The sequence below is a fragment of the Terrapene carolina genome, unplaced genomic scaffold (genome assembly GCF_002925995.2).
Source record: "Terrapene carolina triunguis isolate 2854851 unplaced genomic scaffold, T_m_triunguis-2.0 Scaffold231, whole genome shotgun sequence".
Taxonomy (NCBI): Eukaryota; Metazoa; Chordata; order Testudines; family Emydidae; genus Terrapene; species Terrapene triunguis.
Genome location: NW_020664582.1, coordinates 11,326,415 through 11,346,521, shown reverse-complemented (window position 1 = coordinate 11,346,521; position 20,107 = coordinate 11,326,415). Strand labels below are relative to the sequence as shown.

Below are 20,107 nucleotides of genomic sequence, written 5' to 3'. Positions count from 1 at the left end.
TCCAACTTCAAGGCCATGTTACAGTGGCCATCCTACCCATCAGGGAGACCTGGATGGGACTCGTTTGAGAGCCCCCAACTCTGTAGCCTCGGGGTTGCTGTGAGGAACATGAGGGAACTACTGCCCCCTCTCCCGGACTCCGTAGCACATGGTTTCTCCACAGGTCAGGACCACTCTGCCATTTGGCCGGAGCGTCCCCACTAGGTCACCACGCAGTCCTTGGAAGAACAGACCCTAGCAGCATGGACTTCTCCACCCAGCTCCATTCTATTCAGCTTTAGCTTTGCAGTGGGGAAGACGAAGCGGCTCCTCTATTTACAAACACAAAGTTTGCAGTAGGGGGTTCAACTCAGTCCAGCGCCAAGCACCAGCACATGGCCCAAGTGCCACTTACAGCGTCAAGGCATTGGGCAAATTTTAACCCTAAATGAGGCTTCTTCATAAGCACTATACCTGGCTGATGTTCCCAACAGGCTGTATCCAGTCAGCAGGCGAGACCTCCCTTGGGACATCACGATCTCTCTTCTCCAAAAGGTTGTGACTAGTGGTATGAGACCAAGGATTTAGCTTCATCTCTCCACTCAGCAATCCCATGCTTTTCCAAACAGAGGGCTGCGGATTGATCCCATCTGCATCCTGTGGGATGGCAGGGCATCACCATGATCAAAGAGAGACTTGCCCAATCTTGACTATGACAGCACAAGGAATCTGGAGATTTCTTAGCAGGATGCCATATACATATAATGTGGTAACAACAAGCTTCCCACAGGTTCCTTGTCTGTGACTCCTCCCCGTGTACAATAGGAGGCCATATCCACTATTCAGTTCGCAATTTGGGCAAGGGCTTTCCACCTCTGTGCACCAAGAATGTCTGTCTGTATGAGAGATTTTGTAGCTGGAGGGGAGAGTTTGCACCAGACCAAAACCTGGGCAGATCCAGTTTAGAGTGATCTATGAACATCACTTGAGGCTTCCTAGAATGGCCATTAGAATATTGTTTGTTGTTTGAACTGACCAGAGAGCTAATACTCTATTGCCTTTCTCTTTGGGCACTGGAGCAGCCAAGGCAGAATAAAAGCTAATTTCACCAAGACGATCTTCAGAGCACCCTCCCTCACATGCTTTTGCTTAGAGTCACCAGCAGGACTTTAAGCACCTTATGTAATGGGCTTTCTCCTATCTAGCATCTGCTTCTTTGCCTAGCCAGCTATCTTCCAGGAATGTATTGATTAAGAAGGGGCATTTGGGGCCTTGACAGATGTCCAGCTTTGTAAAGACAGCACCCATACGGGGGTGAGGAACAGGTCAGCTCACTTCAGTAGAGCTGGTAGACGAAACTGTTTCCAGGTTGGGGTTGGAGACATGTTGCATGTGTCATAGAAAGGTAGGGGTGTGTACGTACACACACACACACACACACACACACATTATACATATATGTGTGTGTCACACATTAATATATTATAGATTTATCTGCATTAGGGAATTTTTGCAAAAACTATCCCAACATTGCTAACATCTGTAGGGATCCATGACATTTTTTTCAACATGTAGTTTTGTAGAAAGGGTTTCTTGGTATCTACTTAGTCTTCGTGTGAGTTTTGCTGAAGATTTTGCAGGTTTTTATAGGGAGGTAAATGCAATGGTATTTTGTGGAGGCAAAAAATCCCTAATGCATTGCTACTTTCCACTATCCTCCGTGTACAGGTGTTCCGGATACCAGAATACCAAGGGCTTGTACGCCATGGAGTTAATCTGGAATAGTCATTCTTCTTTAAAGCCACACCCCACTTTATCTGGGAATAACTTCATGTATAGACAAGCCCGAAAAACAAAGCTTTCCCTCAGGTGGAATTCACCTGTGGGCAGAAAACCAACACAATGTCCAGGCATAATATAAGCCCTCTCTGGAGGAGTGATGGACTGTGGTGATGCTGAAGGGCTTAGTGAATTTTACTCTGGCTGATTTGGAGGAAGTGTTGGCTGGCTTGTTTGATGTTCTGAGGATTGACACACATTTTTATTTGAGGGTTGCTTTCATTAGTGCTCATTTTCAAGCATGTACACGGTAGAGTTCACACTCTGTGTATGTCTGGAATGAAGGTGGGTTTTGTAGAAAAGTCCTCCTCATTGTTCTAAGAAGGGTTTATTTCCTGGCTTGCTTTTTTTGTTTTTAGATCTCTTCTGCTGAACCAAGGGTGGTGAGTAAGCCTTCACAGTTGCCAGCAGCCTGTCTTGCATATACCTTAATTACCTTAGTATCGGTGCACCCTACAACCCTAAATTTATTTATCCTCCTAATACCCTGGTGAGGTAGAGCAGTGCTGTTGTCCCCATTGTACAGATCGGGAACTGAGGCACAGAGAAACTAAGGCTTGCTCAAGGTCATACGGGAAGTGTGACGATACAAAATCACTCACAGTAATTAACTCCAATGGGATCTCACTAAACTGGGTGACAAAATGACAGATGAAAGTCAATGTTGATAAATGCAAAGTAAAGCACATTTATATACAAAATAATGGGGTCTAAATTAGTTGTTGCCACTCAAGAAAGAGAACTTGAAGGCATTGTGGATAGTGCTCTGAAAACATCTGCTCAATGTGCAGTGGCAGTCAAAAAAGCGAACAGAATTTTGGGAACCATTAGGAAAAGGATAGATAATGGAACAGAAAGTATCATAATGCCACTGTTTAAATCCATGGTACGCCCACACCTTGAATACTGCATGCAGTTCTGGTCTCTTCCCCCCCCCCTCCCCCCTCAAAAAAGATAAATGGAAAAGGTACACAGAAGGGCAATGAAAATGATTAGGGGAATGGAACAGCTTCCATTTGAGGGGAGATTAAAAAGACGGGGACTGTTCAGCTCAGACAAGTTCAGAGGATGGGGGCAGAGATGGTCAAGGACGCAACCCCATGCTCTGGGTGTCCCTAAACCTTCAACTACTAGAAGCTGGGACTGGATGACAGGGGATGGATCACTTGATAACTCCCCTGTTCTGTTCATTCCCTCTGAAGCATCTGGCACTGGCCACTATTGGAAGACAGAATCCTGGGCCAGATGGACCATTTGTTTTACCCAGTATGGCCATTCTTACAGCCTTAAATCTGTGGTAAAGCAGGGAATTGAATTTGGTTCTTCCAAGTCATAGGCTAGCACATCCCTCCTCTCTAAGGTATGGGAGCGCTCATGATTTGATTTGAAACAGAACCACACTCTTGGGTTTATAGCACATCATGTTGCTGTGGTCCCATATGCCAGCCAGCACATCGCCTGCCGCACAGCAGTTTGTTTGTTTGGTTTGGTTTTGGGGGGGAAGAGGGAGTATTTGGGCCGAGTCCTCTGGAGAAAATTTTCCTTGCAAGAAAAGGAATTCCTTTGTCCACACACAGAATATTTGGGGTGGTTTGCTCCAGCCTTAAACACAACGAAGCCTATGGGAGTTCCCCCCCCCCTCCAGCCCAGCCCCCCCCCCGTGGGGGCAGGATCTGTTTAGGTTCCTATGCTGCACACCTTGTCTCCGTATCAAACCCAGGGTCTCCTCCGAAAGAGCCATGCGCAGTAGGCTGTGGGCAAGAAGGGACTGTGTAAACGCTGCTTGGGTTTGAACCTGTCTCCAGGGAACCTAGAACAACTATTTCGATCATGTCTCCCCTTTTGCTAGTTGGCATTTCCCATCTATCGCTCACCCATTTCCCATCTATCGCTCATCCATACCCCACTGTTCCTATATAAATACCAAGCCAGTGGCATCTGGGCCCACCCTTGTCAACAGAAATGAAAAGAAAGCTATTAAACGCTATTGAAGTAGAGAGCAGAAAATTAGCACCTCAGTGCAATTGGTGTGTAGGGCCTTCTTTAAGGCTGTCTTATCTGGGTAGAGAGACAAACTGCAGTATACTCCTTCTTTGGCAACAGCCAGAGGGCTGGGCGAGCAGCTCTCTAGACTGCTTGCCTGTCTTAAGGTGATGGAAAAGCAAATGTGTCTAGCAGCTGCTACTTTCCTTAAACCACAGTCGCCCAGAGCCTGCTCCTAGGTTTGACAGTCTCTGCAGAGGCTGTAGCTGTACCTCCAAGACATTTCAGGGAAATGCCTTGCATGGTGGGGCTCTACGCTCAAGCCAGTGAACACCCTCGGAGTTGAAAGAGCCCAGCTCCTCTCAGGATTGGACTGTGAGGTCTGTGTTTGAGCTGGGTTTATTTTCATTTTTAAAGCAGCACCGTCCAAAAACAGACCAAAACAAGGCAGGCGGAGTTAAATCCATTGCTGCTTTATCTCTCACTTAGTTGCTGTGGATCGGGAAGAACTCCATTGGAGTTCCATCGGGGTTAGCGAGATCGGGATCGGAACGGTCGCAGTCCCCGCGTTGCGTACTCGTGAGCCAGACGTTGGCTTGCAAAGCATGTCGTGCAGAATCTGCTCGACTAGATTCGTCGCAGCTGCTCCCGCTCAGCCGCTAACAACTGAGCCTGTTTTTTAAAGTGCCAACTTGAACTAGTGACCTGCATGATTATCGCATTGGCCAGGGGGCTAGCGGAGATAAATCGTATCAGGCCAATCTTCCAGGGATCAGGTTGACCAATTTTATATTAAGCCACCACATATGTGCAGCACATGAGTGGCTGTTTAAAGAAAGCCTCTTATTCCCCCCCCCCCCCCCCGAGGCTTAGTTTCTTTTGTCGCGTGTCCTGGGGACTGGCAGCAGGTTCTGGAAGCCTGTCTGAGCTTTCCCTACTCAAGGTCATTGGGATTGTTTAAATATAATCTCCTTTTCTGTGCTTATACTTCCCTACAACTTGCCATTCTATCCCTCTCTAAAATTAAACTCCTTGGGGCAGGAGAAGGGCGGCATCGGACGTCACTTATGGGTTTGGTGAGGCAGCTGCTTTCGCTCCCAAGTCCGTGGTGTCACGGCACATGGCTTCAGGTAGAAGCCCATCTTGTTGTGCCAGCTGCCGAATGCACCCTCAAGGCAGCGTCCACCCTGAAGACTTTCTCACTATTTGCTCCTTGGCCGTGCCTCCTAGTGCCATAGCCTCAGGGTGGAAGAGGAGGCTTTTAAAGTCTTCAGGAGCATGCCATCTGCTGGACAAAACACAGGGCTGATGACGGAGCCAGCTGCTGCTGCAGCCAGTGAGAATGTTAGTACGGCCAGTCCCAAGATCGTGAGATTTGCTTGGCAATCTCAGTTTTTAAAATCAATAACATTTTGGAGGTTTTATCAGTCTTCCGGTTTCTGGGCCTTTAGGGTGCATGCACCTAGGTCACATTTTTAGGCTTTTTCTCTGCCGTCCTGAGGGCCAGAAAGGGAAGTGCATCGCTCTGGGAGCTGGGGCTCTAAGAACCACACCAGATATCATGAGACTTGAGATAAAATTCCACCCTGGAATTTGGCCAGCGCTTTCAAGGGGAGCAAGCTCCGCACCTGAATCTACAGGCACTCCCAGTTCTCCGTGCAGATGAAACGGGGTTTGAATGCGGTCGCCACTGGGAATGAGCTTTGGGCATTGTGGGGCAACAAATGCTGCTGCACAGGACCACGCCCACTCATCAAATGTTGGCAAGCGCCAGCCTTCCTCAGATGTGGTATTAGGAGCTCACGCTGGCTATCCTATGCAGGAATCTTGTGCAGAGGAGCGGTCGCCTGGCTGCTCTCCCTCTCTCTCTGCTCTGTTTGTAGTCTGTCAGGAACCCAGCCAGGATGCCATTCCAGATGCCTGCTCGTAGTAGGGATTGGGGCTTAGGCCTTGTCTCTGGTAGAAAGTTGTACTGCTTTTACTGGGCTGATATGGTTAAATCCACACAATCCCCTAGTGTGAATGCAGTTATGTCGGTAGGAAGGTGCTTTAGACAGGTATAGCTTATCCAGTATGAGAAGGGGAAATGTTATACTCGTACAGGACGCCTTTATGTGGGTATAACTGCATCCAAGGTAGGGCTTGGCCTAGTGCGTGGAGCACAAGACTAGGACTTAGCAGATCTGACTCTGCCACTGGCCTGCTGGGTGGCCTTGGTCAAGTCATCTCTTCTCCCCCCACTGCTCTGTGCCTCAGTTTCCCCATATGTAAAAGGAGGTTCCTTTGTAAAGTGCTTTGAGATCTACTGAAGAAAAGCACTAGCTAAGAGCTAGGTATTAATTTATTTACCAGTTTAACTGTTTGTTTGGGTGATGCCATTTTAATTTTATTTTTATTTCTGCATTTATACCAGTACAAAAACTGTATCGACTAGGCCTATCTTTGCAAAGCAGTTTGTACATCCCCCACCCCCAGCAGGGACTGGAGCATTCGTAATAAATACTCCAATATCATTTCATCCTGCTCCCGTGGGGTGCGGATAGGGAGTTGGCCGTGTTGTCTGACCCAGCCATGATCCTGCTCAAAAGAGGGAGAAGAGCAAGCGACGAGTTGTGGGGTCTGGCCATTTCTGAGAGCAAAAGCTGCACAGGAGTGTCCTGTGAGCTAGCGAAGAAGTGGGTAGCGTTTGTACGGTCTCCTTAAATCCTTGCCAGCCTCCCTTAACGCTTTGCCAACTCTGCGGAGCCTTTGCTGAGTACATGTTGTCATTTGGCGGTGATTGGCAGTGCTCCGACTGCATCAGGAGCTAGCTTGGACTGGCAGGGACTAGCTGACCAAACAGGTGTCTCCCACCTCTGACATCTGTGATTATAATTATTTTGTTTTTGTGGTTCATTTTGCTGGCTCTTAACTCGCCAGCTGAAGTGTAGGAAGTAAACTCCCCATATCTGGCCTCCCCGTCGGCTCCCAAACGAGAGACACTCAAGTGGCTGCTGGTGCTGTGGCAGACTTGAACCACTGCCGAGTACTGGTGTTTTCACAACAGAGCTTAAAAACCAGCGTCCAAGATTTAGCAGCCATGTAGTCTGGACACTGAGTTCTCTGCTGACCCTTCAGTGCGTCCTCCCACAAGAGGAGGAAAATGTCTTTGGAGGCTGCTCAAACCCAGAGCGGGGGAAACAGAGGGATTGTGGAAAAGGCAGCATGTGTAAACATCTGTTTTCACTATGGACAAATACCGAGAGTAGCTGAGCCCTGTTTATGAAACAGGGATTCAACTGAAATGCTGCAGCAGATCAGACCATTGGCTCAGCAAGTACCCAGCTTCCTGTGGTGATTTGTCTGGTGCCTCCTGGGAGACCAGCATAATGCCGCTCCCTGCCCAGCAAATCACTTGCCCAATTGTGCTTCAGAGCTGGGTATGGAGCTCTGAGCGGTTTGTGCCGTCTTGCTGCAATCCCAGCGTTTCTAGGATAGCGTCGTGTATATTCACAAGGCCAGGTTGTCAAAAGCACTTAGCGCCAAGCAGCTCCTGTCTGGCGTGGATGGCCAGATCTTCAGATGAGCTCGGCACCCAGTCTACTGATGACTTCTGATCCTCTGGCCCTTATTTAGTAAGTGGTAGCCTAGCTGTCGTGCAAACCCAGCCTCAACTGTGGGTCCTGAGCTCTTCTGAAGCCCCTGGCTTTAGTGCTTATAAGGCCCAGCCCCACAAGCCTGGAGTTGGAGTTGAGGGTGCTCAGCACCTCAGGCAGCGTATTGCACCTTGAAGGATCAAGGACCCAAACAGCAGCAATTGCTTTAGTTACTAACCCTTCGCTAAAAAGTCTGCTCTTGGCTAAGGCTGCGAGCCAGCCACCCAGCGAGAGTGTTCTGGAATTCTGGTCCGCCACCAGGCAATGTGGGAAGACCAAAGATGTGTGTGGGCGGTGTGTGCGTACAGCTTCTCCGTGCGACCCATAACAGATGGGTGAACCTGTGTAATCTGCTGTGCCAGCTTTAGGCCTAGCAGCCCCTATCAGAGTGCTGGTGGCTGGAGGCGCAGTTCTCACAGGCAAGGACATGTGAGCATCTTTCTGTATCATCTGGTGCTGAACAGAATTCCAGAACGTGCTGTGACTCTTCCCTCTGTGTATGGCTTGCAGCCTGAGCTAGTATCCAGCATTCGTTTATGCCAGCGTGCCTCTTCCTATCTTCTGCTCCTATTTGTGCAGCCATATGTTTCATCATTAAACCAAACTCCCGGTATACCTGTCTCTATCACAGATATTTCACTTCCTCATCGCCCTGGAGTAGAACCTACCTTCCTGGATGCGAGTGCAGTGGCAAGGGATAATAGTGTAAAATCTACCATCCCTCGTCTAGAAAAGACGGCATAACCACACCCTTTCTCCTATCCCACTTATCGGTGCGCACACAAGGCCAGACTCTGCTCTCCTTTTGCACTGGTGCAAATACAGAATCACTTCAGTAGAATGACTCCTCATTTATACAGGTGTAACTGGGACCAGTATTCAGTCCATTGACCTGATCATGAAGTATCACTGCTCTTTTTATCTGATTCCAGAGTGTGTGATAAAGACAGGAAATCCCTTCTTATTGCTGTTTGACAGATGGATTAACTAAGGCCCTTGCCCAAAGGCACACATTATGGCAGAGCCCAGATGAGAAACCAGGTCCCCTGATTCCCAGCTCAGTGCTCCAACCGTCACACCACAGCACACCTCCATTTGTAGTTGCAATTTTAAACCCGGGGTTAATGGAGTCAGCGGAGACTGAGATGCTTCGCTTTCTCAGGGCAAATTTAATCTGTTACACATTGCAGCTATTAAAAATTAAAATCTGTAATAGGTTACTGATTACCTTTGCATCATGCTTGGAACAGCATGGGGCAGTGTGCGTACAATGACTTACACTCTGATCTGGAATGATAGGATTGCCAACAGGACTAGCTAAGTAATGTAGGTTGCTTTCCTGCCTGAAAAGTAATTGAGACAATCAAATTTTTTTTTTTAAGTGACATGAATGCAATCCCTATTGCTTTAACTACATACATAATGGGAATATCTAAATTTACATGAGAAGTGATAGAAAATTATAAGAGACATAAGTCCTCATGCTTCAGGGCAAAATAAAAAAAAAATTGGCTAGACCAATTCAGACTGGAAATAAGGTGTTAAATTTTTAACGGTGAGAGTAATTAACCATTGGAACAATTTACCAAAGATCGTGGTGGATTCTCTATCACTGGCCACTTTGAAATCAAGATGGGATTTTTATTTTTTCCTAAAAGATCTGCTCTAGGAATTATTTTGGGGAAGTTCTGTGGTCTGTACAATATAGGAGGCGAGAGCAGGTCCTTTCTGGCCTTGGAATCTATAGAAAGTCAACCACTAACTGGTAAGAGTTAGGAGGAAACTTTCCCCAAGGGTCAGATTATGGCATAATTGCCCATTACAGGGTTTCTTGCATCTTCTGAAGATAACTACCTGTCTTGTAGAGCTGACCCTGGCGCACATTCAGGGCAGAGATGTTTGTGAACGTCTAGGGGGTGTATTGGAGTGGAAGCTGGATGTGGCCAGGGAAGTAATGAATCTACTGTGGTAGGTGTGGGCTTAGATTCTGCCAGCCAATTCTGCTGGCCATATGCCTGCAGAACGCCGTAGGCTTCCATGGGAATGGTGCCAAAGACGAGCAGACTTTGGCCCCATGTTGTTCCTGTTTCAGATGATCTGTTGCTGTGTGATCTTTCCTAAGAAGCAGCAGATTTGTATATTGTAACACTTGTGACATATGAGTTCCTGAGAAATGTTTGCATTTTCTTTGAAATTTTGACATCTTGGAATTCTTCCCTCAGTTTTCCTCTCCGTTGTCTCGTGTCTCTCTCTCTCTCTCCCCCCCCCCCATTCTTGTGATTCCCTAAGCTTTGAACCCACTGTTTGACTGAAGACTGCCCCACAGCATGTCATGGTTTCATTTAGATGAAAAATCCCCACCCTCGAGAGATTTAGCTATGCTGACCTAACTCCCAGTTAGAGCGTGCTAGGTCGATGGAAGAATTCCTCCATTTACTGTCTCTGAGGGGCCTGGTCTACACTGGAGGGGGTGTCGATGTAAGATACGCAACTTCAGCTACGGGAATACCGTAGCTGAAGTCGACATATCTTATTCCGACTTACCTCCCTCTGCTACCGCCGCTCGTTCCGGTGGAGTTCCGGAGTCGACGGGGAGTGTGTTCAGGGATCAATATGTCGCATCTTAACGCGACGCGATATATCGATCCCCGATAAATCGATCGCTACCTGCCGGTACAGCGGGTAGTCTGGACGTACCCAGGGAGGTGAGTTACCTATGCCAATGGGAGAACCTCTCTTGTCAGTATAGGTAGTGTCTACACTGAAGTGGTGCAGCGTGTAGCATTTTAAGGGTAGACATGCACCTAAGTTACTTCAGCATTTGTGAAAATGTTACCCTTAGTTTGGAGGACATTTAGTAGAGCATTTTACAACACTTGAAATGATTGAAAAATATGAAAACGGTAGAAGTGTGACTTATCCCTCCCAACTGTCTCTTTGTAGGTCCCGGATTTACCTCTGTCCTATAGAAACTAGTGATGGGGGAAATCTCAAAAGGTTCTGTGTGAATCATCTAGTTTGAGATGAACTTACCCAGAATCAGATAAGAGTGAGAGAATAACCATCGTTTTATTATATATTTATGTGCACTGGTGGCATCTGTAGTAGCTGGCTACAAATCCCCCAAGAGCATACATTATCATTGTGTTTTTGCTAAGGGTCTTGGTGCCTCCTACTTTTGATCTGACCAAAAATCATTCAAGAAAAGCAGCGCTTTTTATTCCGTACTGTGCCTTTAAATTCCTAGGCATCTGATTGAGGCAGTTGCAGTTTTGCATTCTGCTCAGACCCAGCAAGTTATAGAAGAATGTCACACTGTTTTTTCTTAGAGACTTTTTTTGTCCTTTCTTGATTCATTATTTTCCCTTTAATCTAATGTAAAAATGACTTAAACTGGAAGTACAGAATGGCTGTGTGTGTCTTGGGAGTGGGGAGCGAAGAGAATTTAACACAAACCTCAAATGTTTGTTTGGGTCTCAGTTAGCAGTACTGCCAACCCCAAACATTGAAAAATCATCAATCAGGCATATCATGAGACGGGATTTAAAAAAAAAAAGTTACACATTGCTGGTTCTTACACCATTTGGCTTGGTTTTGAGCCTCTAGGACTCAAGTTTTCAAGCTATTTTTCCTAAGAAATGAGGGTGTAAAACTTATTTGATTTAAAGAAGAAGAAAAAAAAAGTTGTAATTGTCCTGTAATCCTATGGCTCCAGGAACTGTGCGGCCGTTAAGAAAAAGAACGATATGTCGCAAGACTTGTGGTAAAATCATGAGGGTTAGTAACCGTGATTGTTGTGAGCAAAAGTTTCAGAGGAATTCTTGTATCTCTCCGCCTGTTATCCCATTTCTTATACTCCTTATTAACCTTCTCCTGTTTGTAAGCAGGGCCGTCCTTAGGATTTATGGGGCCCTATGCAGTATTATTAAACTGGTGCCCCTATGCCTGACGGCAGCCTGGGCTTGCAGCCTGGCGGGGGGACCAGGCAGCAAAGGATACCGAGCTGCCTGGCCCGCCTCATGGTGGCGGAGAGTCACAGTTCCCCGCAGAGACCCCCGTACCCTCTCCCTCCCGCAGACTGCACGGTGCTGGCGCATTCAGCTCTGTGAATATGACACCACCTAAGGAGACTGCAATGCGCGCTAGGTGTGCGGGAGCCGACCCGCTCTTACCTGCTGTCATGGGCGGTGGGTGAAGCTGCTGCTTGGGGAGGCCAGCTCCCCAGCCCACCTCTTCTGCCCATACTCTACTCCTGCTCCGCCCCAGGCCCTGCGCAGGTCCAGCCCTCTCCCCACTGTCTCCCGCCTCTCTTCCCTTCCCCACCCTGCTCACACCCTTCTAGCCAAATCCATGAAGCAAATGACATTTGAAAAAACGAGGAGTCTGGTGGCACCTTAAAGAAAACAGATTTATTTGGGCATAAGCTTTCGTGGGTAAAAAACACCACTTCTTCAGATGCATAGAGTGAAAATTACAGATACAGGCATAGCTATAATGGCACATGAAGAGAAGAGCGTTACCTTACAAGTGGAGAACCAAACTCCCTTCTCGTCATGTGTCAGTATAACTATACCTGTATTTGTAATTTTCCACTCCATGCCTCTGAAGAAGTGAGGTTTTTACCCACGAAAGCTTATGCCCAAATAAATCTGTTAGTCTTTAAGGTGCCACCGGACTCCTCGTTGTTTTTGTGGATACAGACTAACACAGCTACCCCCTCTGATATTTGAAAAAAACACTCGTCTGCAATTTCTTTCTAAAGAAAATGGAGCATGTTTTCCACTGCATGCCAGAAGGTGAAGACTGGACATGCAGAAGGTACCTGATTAAAAGCACTAAATTTGGGAATAAAAAATGTCAGTCGTGGGTTTTTGATATACCCTGAAGTTTGTCAGAGATTTATTTGCAAAAACTTTGTAGTAAGGGCAAGTCAGCTGTCCTGCTGTATACAACATTAAATATTATGGAATACATGATGCAGCTCTTCTCTGTTTTACGTTTTCTTAATCAGTATTTCTAAGCTGATTTTATATTTTAAATGTACTCTTAAGCCTTCATAAAGTAATCATTCCAGATTACTACATATTTAACTCCCTGAAACAGACATTTTAAATTAACCAGTCAGAGGTTTAGTGCATTCATAACAATGTTCATTGCTTTTAGAAAAAGGGAACACTAATTTACTGTGTGAGCTCCATAACAATAGACATGTTTATGAAATTTCGCCGACTTTAAAAAAATGTTTCCAAAGATTTTAGGCATAACAAAGGGTTTTATATCGTACTAAGGTACTGATTTTACTAGAGGGTTCTCTTAAAACTAGTTCATCAAATAGTCTAGAAGTAAAGAAAGGGAAACTCCTTTGTCCCACTATCTGTCAGGAAAGGGTTGTTGTCTCTTCAACAGGGGTGTGAAGGGAGAAAGGGATGGACAGGAAGAAGTTGAAAGCAAGTTTTTTGTACTATAGCAATTAAAAATTAAAATGTGTATTTTAGATAAGGGTAGTCTCTTTGAAGGATTTACTTAAAAAATTATGTCTGAAGATCCAAGCATTTAAGGCTACAGATGAATACTTAGATTGTGCATCTAAAAATCTATGCAAGGATTTTTTTTAGAGATGTGATTTTTATCATCTTCAGCAACACACTAATGAAATAATTTTAAACTAAGGTCCTGTAGACTAATATGTTCTGAGTAAATATTAGTCATGCACAACTGTTTTTGTCAGTGAATTCAGAAATGGACAGTCTGTACCTGGGGTTTGGCAAATGCTTCTTAAATGGCTTCATTACCACTTGAATTTGAAGTTGGGCTAATCGGGCTGGCAGACTGAGGCTTTTTCCCTTTTAAGTTACTAGATCCCAACTGGAGGAAAACTCACTAGGCTGCAGCAGCTAGCTGTGGGAGCCTGCAGGAAGGGTCAGAACAGGGATAGGAAGAGGTGGGAGGGTGGACACCAAGACCCAGGGGTGCCCCAAATTTTCAGGTGCCCTTCACAGCCAGCATATGCCTAAGGATAGCCCTGTTTGTAAGTCTTAGTTGGAAACAGAGGGGTGGTGTAAAAACAAAACTTGACTTATGTGCAGGAAATACCAAATCACTTCAAGCTTCCTAGCCTGCGATATCTTTTGTGTCCATCTCTTTTGCGCCTTATCCCATATTTTTTGGCTTCAGTGGGTTGTTGTGTTTGTAAAGTGTAGCACAAATATATTCCTTGGCAAGATCGTGGCTAGGGCTAGTTGAAAGTTATCCACTGATGCTTATTTTTAAATGGAAAAACTGGAGTTTTGTCGTGTGTGTGTGTGTGTGTGTGTGTGTGTAATGTCTGCTTTCCTCTTATTTTTTTATCAGAAAACTTCTAGCTGCAAACTCCCCCCCCCCCCTTTTTTCACTTTCCACGCTTTTTGGGGGGTTTTTTGATTGAAAAAAATCAAACTTCCTCTGAAACTTTTTGACAATGATTTTTTTGTTTGTTTAAATTTTTCCACAACGGGGGAAACCCGCTTTCCGAGTCGCTCTAATTCTGCCACAACAAGCCTCCGTTACTAACAGGAGAGTGAGTGTAACCGGCGGCTGATGCACCATACATCTGCCTACTCACAGGTTAGCGAGAGAGGCTTTCAGACAAGCTTGGGGAACACAGCTGGGCACGGTTGAGTGAGGTATGCTGTGCAGTCATGACTGACCCTTGAGAGAGAGTCACAGCTGAAATGAGTGAATCATGCATCAGATCCTTGACAACAAGGTGGCAGCTCTACCGGAAATGCTCCGGAACAAATAAAGAATAGTCATTTTTTCTCTCCCCTTTTTCTCTGCAGAGAATCCCAGAGGAGCTAACCCTAGATGCCTTACTGGATATGAATGAGTCCAAGGTGAAAGAAACCATGAAGAGATGTGGGGCCAGTGACGAGGAGTGTTCCAGACTCAATGGGGCTCTCACCTGCTTAAGGAAGGTGACCGAATCAGGTAGAGATTTCCTTGCTGTTTGCTGGGATTAGTGGCTAATTAGACAGTCACCCCCGAACTCCATCTTGCTTAGTCCTAAATATCTTCTGGAGAATCTCTTGGGCTTATTCTGCTGGCAACATTTAAGGGCCAACTTTTGCCCTTGGATGCACATGGGGTTCATGTGATTTGAAGTTATCAGGAGCTGTGTACCCATCGGCAGACAGGAAATGACTCTCGAGGTGCATTTGGTTCTGGAAAGGACTATATAAATGGTCCTTTCTAACTCAGCAGACCTGCTCAGAGTCCAGGCTGCTGACTGCTAAAAAGATTGACTTCTGTTTTAAACAGTAGCGCCAACACACTTCTTTGGCATGTGGAGCTGGAGTAGGGTGACCAGATGTCCGGATATTGTTGGCTTTGCCTTGCATATAGGGCCCTACCAAATTCACGGTTCCTTTTTGGTCAATTTCACGGTCATAGGATTTAAAAAATCATAAATGTCATGATTTCAGCTACACCTCTACCTCGATAGAACGCTGTCCTCGGGAGCCAAAAAAATCTTACCGCGTTCTAGGTGAAACCGCGTTATATTGAACTTGCTTTGATCCACCGGAGTGCACAGCCCCGCCCCCCCGGAGCACTGCTTTACCGCGTTCTATCTGAATTTGTGTTATATCTGGTCGCGTTATATCGAGGTAGCGGTGTATTTGAATCTGAAATGTCACGGTGTTGTAATTGTAGGGTCCTGACCCGAAAGGAGTTGTGGGGGGGTTGCAAGATTATTATAAGGGGGGGTGGGGGGAGTTGTGGTACTGCTACCCTTACTTCTGTGCTGCTGGTAGTGGCTGCTGGCAGGGAGCCCAGCTCTGAAGGCAGCGCAGCCACCAGCAGCAGTGCAGAAGTAAGGATGGCATGGTATGGTATTGCCCCCCTTACTTCTGCGGTGCTGCTGGTGATGCGCTGGCCAACAGCCGCCGTTCTCCAGCCACCCAGCACTGAAGTCAGCGCAGAAGTAAGGGCTATACCATGAACCCCCCCCCAATAACCTTGTGACCCCCTGCAACTCCCTTTTGGTCAGAACCCCTCAATTTGAGAAACTGTGGTCTCCCCTGTGAAATCTGTAGAGTATAGGGGTAAAGCATACAAAAGTCCAGATTTCATAGTGGGAGACCAGATTTCATGTTCCATGACGCGTATTTCATGGCCATGAATTTGATAGGGCCCTACTTAGATATGCCTCCAGCTTAGGGTGACCAGACAGCAAGTGTGAAAAATCAGGATACCTTTTTTTGGGGGGGGGGCAGGGAGGGGGGATAGTTGCATATATATCTCCCTCATTAACAGACTCATTAGCAGAGTTGCAATTGCAGATCTGTATTGGTTGTGGTGCAAGAGCCAGAAAAAACCTAGCATGACTTTTTCAGATTGTAAGGGGGTGGAGGGGGGAAATGTGAAATAAGCACCTTTACGCAAACTGATTGGATCTGGTTTCAAGTCACTCAGAGCTAGTGAACTCTGTTTTTTCAAAGCCCCTTCTTGGAAAAGTGCTGCTCTTAAAGGCACAGTATGCTGTAGTTTTATGGAAGCCTGGGAGTGTTACTTGCAGCAAACCATCCTTATCTGCATCAGATCTTTCTTTGTAGCAGTTACTGCTCTGTCATTTTTCAGAGTAGCAGCCGTGTTAGTCTGTATCCGCAAAAAGGACAGGAGTACATGTGGCACCTTAGAGACTAACAAATTTATTTGAGCATAAGCTTTCGTGGGCTACAGCCCACTTCATCAGATGCACTGAATGGAACATATAGTAAGAAGATGTATATACATACAGAGAACATGAAAAGGTGGAAGTTGCCATGCCAACTCGTGTCATTTCCTGTTGGTAATCTGACAGTTTGTACCTCTGGCAAATCTAAGGACCTGCAAACGGAAAAGTTAGCAAAGAACTTGACTTCATGTTTCCTTTCCTTTTTTTTTTCTTTTTTTTCTTCTTCTAATCTTTCCATCTTTAGGTTGTCAAGTATTTTCCATCCATACAGTGGCAAAACAGCCATCGCCTCTAGCTCAAGAGACATGTTGCTGTTTCCTGTAAGCAATGGCACCTGACCGAAAGTTCTCATTTATGATATTATCGTACGAGAGGTAGTTGTTAGTGCCGAGGACACAGAGCCAGGACTCTTGTTCCCAGTTCTGCCACTGACTGGCTAGTGTTACATAAGCCAAGATGCTTAATGTCTTTGGCCCTGATCCATCAAGTCATTTAAGCATGTGCTGAACTTTAGGTGTGTGAGTTGTCCCATTGACTTCGATGGGATGTCTCTCGTGCTTAAAGTTAAGCCTATGCATAAGTGTTTAGATGGATGCGGGTCTTATTCACCACTCACAGCCTCCTTTGATGGATAATACACCTCTACCTCAATATAACGCTGTCCTCGGGAGCCAAAAAATCTTACCGCATTATAGGTGAAACCATGTTATATCGAACTTGCTTTGATCCACCAGAGTGCGCAGCCCCGCCACCCCGGAGCGCTGCTTTACCGTGTTCTATCGGGCCGGTTATATCGGGGTAGAGGTGTACTTGCCTGCCTCATAAGGGTGTGCAGGAATTTAATGGAGGTCTTTGGATGAGAGGCGTTAGGGAAGGGAGCACTACCCCTTCCAAGATCATACTGCAGGGGAAGCTGGACAGGTTCACTTCCCCAGCCCAGCATAAACTGGCAGCTTATGTAGCACTGGTGAAACGAAAGTTACTAGATTGCCTAAATGCTGGAATTTGAGGATGAGCGCTATCACTTTAACAGAGGCAGCTGTGCCTTGATACTTCAAGGTGTCTGGTGTGTGGTAAGCTACAGGCAGTGGCTAAGCACTGGTGATGTATGGGGACAAGTGAGCGGCGGAGACGTTTTGAATACAGTTTTTGTGGTTTGATGCAACTTTATTTTTCCAGCTGTAGATGGGGATGGGAGGCTGTATTTTTGGTGGAATCATCCCATTAATACACATTTCTGTCTCTTTCTGTTGTCATAAGGCCAGCTTTATCAAGGCACGTAAAGATGCAGATAGGTGCCTAGTGAGCTTTACAGAAGTTGCCTAAGGGTACGTCTATACTTATCTCCGGGTCCGGCGGTAAGCAATCGATCTTCTGGGATCGATCCCGGAAGTGCTCGCCATCGACGCCGGTACTCCTGCTCCGCGAGAGGAGTACGCGGAGTCGACGGAGGAGCCTGCCTGCCGCGTCTGGACCCGCGGTAAGTTCGAACTAAGGTACTTCGACTTCAGCTACGTTATTAATGTAGCTGAAGTTGCGTATCTTAGTTTGAAGTGGGGGGTGAGTGTGGACCAGGCCAAAGTGAATTAGATGTCTAATTTCCATAGACTTTCAATGCGAGTTGGACACCTAACTGACTTAACTCCCATTAACAGCCTATGGCAGATAGGAACCTAACTCAGTTAGGCACTTCCCTAAATCCCACCAGGCACCTCTCCATCTCAGGTACCTAAATACCTTTGTACATCTAGCCCCAAGCCAGTCATGCACCCTATAGGAGGAAGGAGGTTTATTTTAGGTTTTGAAGCTCATGGCTACAATCAGGAAAAGGAAACCGTTTCTGTTGCAGTCATTTGAAGGGAATTTTAGCTGGTGGTTTAAAAGACTGAGGAGTTGAAACAATGGCCTGGCCAGATGACAAGGGAAAAACCTCCTATTGTCCTTAAGCCGCACTGTGCTGGTTTTCTGTCAATTGCTAACACTGATACTCTCGGTGAACAGGTGGGGAGTTAAAAGAAGATCTGTTGTGGAATCCTTCTGATGTGCGTCGAGAGAGCACCTCTGCACACCCCGCAGAACCCTCCTGTCCTACAGGCCCCACGTGGACTCATGGCATGCTGCATCTTTCGAAGGGCAACAGCCAGCAGGCACGCTCTGTGTCCGTGTCTGCTATACCTTCTTCGGATTCTCTTGCCTCGAGCCAAGGACCTTCGAGCTACACAGACAGCTTCCTGGAACCTTTAGCCTTCCCCACCCACAGTGGTCGAGTAGTATTTAGGACTCCTCACAGCATCACCATCACACCGCCGACGACGCCTCAGTTAAAGAGGCGTCACAAATTGAAACCTCCACGGACTCCCCCTCCGCCTTGCCGGAAGGTTTTTCAGCTGCTACCGAACTTTCCAACCCTCACAAGAAGCAAGTCCCATGAATCACAGCTGGGCAACAGGATAGATGAAGTTCCTCCTGTAAAGTAAGCACTGGGGTTTCCAATTCCCATATCTCCGATCCAATGTAACCAGGAAGTCTTGTCTTGCAGATTAGCTAGACCTGTTATAAAGTGAAACAGACCATGTGTTCTAAAGAAGTCTTGCTGCTGAAATTGACGTAGGCGCGATACAAACGCTATGCAACTCTTAACCTTGTGCACAAGATGGATAGCATTAGTGTAGCACTACAGTAGGCCCAAGCCACTGCACCCTGTCCTGCTGTCCCATCTGCTCTCAAACTAAGCTGGGTTGGATCAGCATCAATACTTGTGTGGATCCAGATTTTGCAGGAGGTGATGTTTGGTTGTGGTGCAGAATCCCTATGGATGGATGCCCTAGCACAATATTAATTGGCTTTTGTAGCTATGATGTCTTTCAGATCACACGTAATATAGGGGTTTGGCTTACTTACTGTTACTGAGGATATCGCTCTTTTGTGTGTGTGTGTGTGTGTGTGTGTGTGTGTGTGTGTGTGCAAAAACATCTCTGCCAAATTCTATATACAGCAACTATATACACAATTCAGTTGGCTATTGTGTCTTTCGCTCCTTGTCTGAAGTTGTGTTTTAAGTGTTGCTGTGGCTTTTAAACAGCTGCATCTCAGAGACGCACACCACTATATACAGATCTCATTTTTTATCAGTTTAATGCTTGTGATATGCTTTGTAGATATTTTGGGATGAAAGGTGTTCTGTTAATGCAGCATTTCATTATTTATGCAAATGAGCATGAAACAACCGCCCTACAAAGTCTGAACGCCCCTGACTTTGGTTCCTGATCCAAGCGTCCCCAAAACTTTGCAGCTGGCACCAAATCAGTACCACTTAGCTAAACCCTCCACCCCTTTGAAGGAGTTCAGAGCTGAGACCTAGGGTACGTCCAGAGTACCTGCCGAATCGGCGGGTAGCAATTGATCTATCGGATAGATATATCTTGTCTCGTCTAGACACGATATATTGATCCCCGAACACGCTTCCGTCGACTCCGGAACTCCACCAGAGCGAGCGGCGGTAGCGGAGTCGACGGGGGAGCTACGGCTGTCGATCCTGTGCCGTGAGGACAGGAGGTAAGTCGAAATAAGATACGTTGACTTCAGCTACACTATTCCCGTAGCTGAAGTCAACGTATCTTACATCGACACCCCTCCTCTCTTCCCCCCACTCCCCCGTGTAGACCAGCCCCTATTGTCCAGCTGGGACCTGGCTTTCCTGAAGCCTTTTACAAAGGAGTTGGTTATGAGCTGCTATAGAGGTGAGTAAGGAAGTTGCATCCTCTTCTATAAAGGGAGGGAAGGAAAGTTAGCTTAGTTAGTTATGGTTACTGATGTGTATGGAAGACTTCAGCACAAAACCACATGTGACCATGTGATAAATTCTGCGTAGCTTTTAAATGCAAGTGCAAATGAAGTGTGTACAGACCCCCACACACTCTTGGGCCTCTGACAGGAGCAAGTATACAGTTTTTGATTT

The 20,107-nt window shown here is 46.4% G+C and overlaps 1 protein-coding gene across 5 annotated transcripts in view; it reads left to right on the top strand.

Annotated features, from left to right (window-relative positions):
• Positions 1-20,107, top strand: part of KSR1 (kinase suppressor of ras 1) — a 113,706-nt gene that overhangs the window by 59,846 nt on the left and 33,753 nt on the right. For all 5 annotated transcript variants that reach the window (XM_024195435.3, XM_024195433.2, XM_024195431.2 and 2 more), the window contains 2 exons: positions 14,255-14,402; positions 18,151-18,622. In XM_024195435.3, the coding sequence (XP_024051203.1) occupies positions 14,294-14,402; positions 18,151-18,622 (581 nt within the window). In that variant the 5' untranslated portion in view covers positions 14,255-14,293. The remainder of the gene's footprint in view (positions 1-14,254; positions 14,403-18,150; positions 18,623-20,107) is intronic.